Source organism: Gavialis gangeticus, unplaced genomic scaffold, assembly GCF_001723915.1.
Source record: "Gavialis gangeticus isolate Ggan-Ray unplaced genomic scaffold, GavGan_comp1, whole genome shotgun sequence".
NCBI lineage: Eukaryota > Metazoa > Chordata > Crocodylia > Gavialidae > Gavialis > Gavialis gangeticus.
The window spans coordinates 18,426,214-18,427,351 of record NW_017729011.1 but is presented as its reverse complement, the minus strand read 5'-3'; the positions used below and the strand labels follow the sequence as shown (position 1 = coordinate 18,427,351).

At 66.9% G+C, this 1,138-nt stretch overlaps 1 protein-coding gene across 5 annotated transcripts in view; it reads left to right on the top strand.

Moving 5' to 3' along the window:
* RALGDS (ral guanine nucleotide dissociation stimulator) overlaps positions 1-1,138 on the top strand; it is a 112,295-nt gene that overhangs the window by 69,755 nt on the left and 41,402 nt on the right. For 2 of the 5 annotated variants that reach the window (XM_019510733.1, XM_019510730.1), the window contains exon 1: positions 7-147. The exons of the other annotated variants lie outside the window; for them this stretch is intronic. In XM_019510733.1, coding sequence (XP_019366278.1) covers positions 22-147 — 126 coding nt within the window. In that variant the 5' untranslated portion in view covers positions 7-21. Of the gene's footprint in view, positions 1-6; positions 148-1,138 lie in introns of those variants that run through there. 5 annotated transcript variants of the gene reach the window in all.

The following is a 1,138-nucleotide window of genomic DNA, read 5'->3' as shown; positions in this document are numbered from 1 at the left end:
CGGCCGCGCGGCGCCCCCGGCATGTTCGAGGGCTCCCGGCGGGCGCGCAGCCTCCTGCTCGGCGTGCGCCTGGAGGTGGCCGGCGACCGCAGCCCCGTGGTGCTGCACAGCTTCACGCAGCTCGACCCCGACCTGCCCCCGCTGGAGGTGAGGCCCGCGCCGCGGCTCCCGCGGGCTGCAAACGCCGCTGCCAGCCCGCGCCTCCCGGGGGGATTCGCTGCTCCTGCCCCCGGCCGCTTCTTCCCGCTCCTCCCTGCCTCAGCGCCCCCGTGTGCCTTTCGTTGTCCCCCGGCTTCAGCTGTCACGGAGGAGGCTCCTGGAGTTTCCTTGGTGCGGGGGCTGGAAGGGTGAAGCGGGTCCTAGCGGGTTTCCGCTCTGCTCCGGCTCGCAGTGCTGTAGGTCTCAGCAGTGCCCCCTCCCCACATGCGTGGGGCGGGCCACCTCTCCCTCCAGACACCCCCAGCGATGGCCGGCTGCCTTGGGGTCCCCAGCTGCTGCCACCACCCTGATGGGGGGTGCGGGGTCCCACCAGCCCCTCTCAGTGGTAGCAGCGGCTGGGGGCTGCCTCTGCTCAAAGATAAGGGGACCAGCTTCATGCAACAGTGGCAGAAGCGCCTGCGGGTTGGGGGCACGGCCTCGGTATCCCCGCTTCCGAGATGCTGAATGCTGGAGGGTGCAAGTGAGAGAAAAACGGGGATAAAAACCCTGGTCCAACGCCGTTCGCTTTCCTCTTCAGCATCCGCTCTCTGCCCTGCGTGAAATGGGAGACTGGGCAAGGTGGACTCAGGGTCGGACCCAGGACGTGGCAGTTCTTACGGATGTCGCTGCCCGTTGTGCCCACGCTCTGTGGGCTGTGGCAGTGAGGGGCTCCCAGCTGAGCTCCCCAAACCGGCCACAGTTTTCCTGCCTCTGCCTTGCTGGGTTGGAGTCGAGAGTGCCCTCCTTCCTGGCTGGCTCTGCTCATCCCCGGGTCAGGCTATCTGTGATAGGAGAAACTGGAGAGAGCTCACGGGAGGGAGCGCCGTTCATGATTTCTTTGGGAGGTTGCTACATCTGCTGGCACCTGTGGCAGCATCCCAGCAGTCCCCATCCTGCTGCAAAAGCTTTGGGCCTGTCCAGGGGTCAGCATTTGGACCAC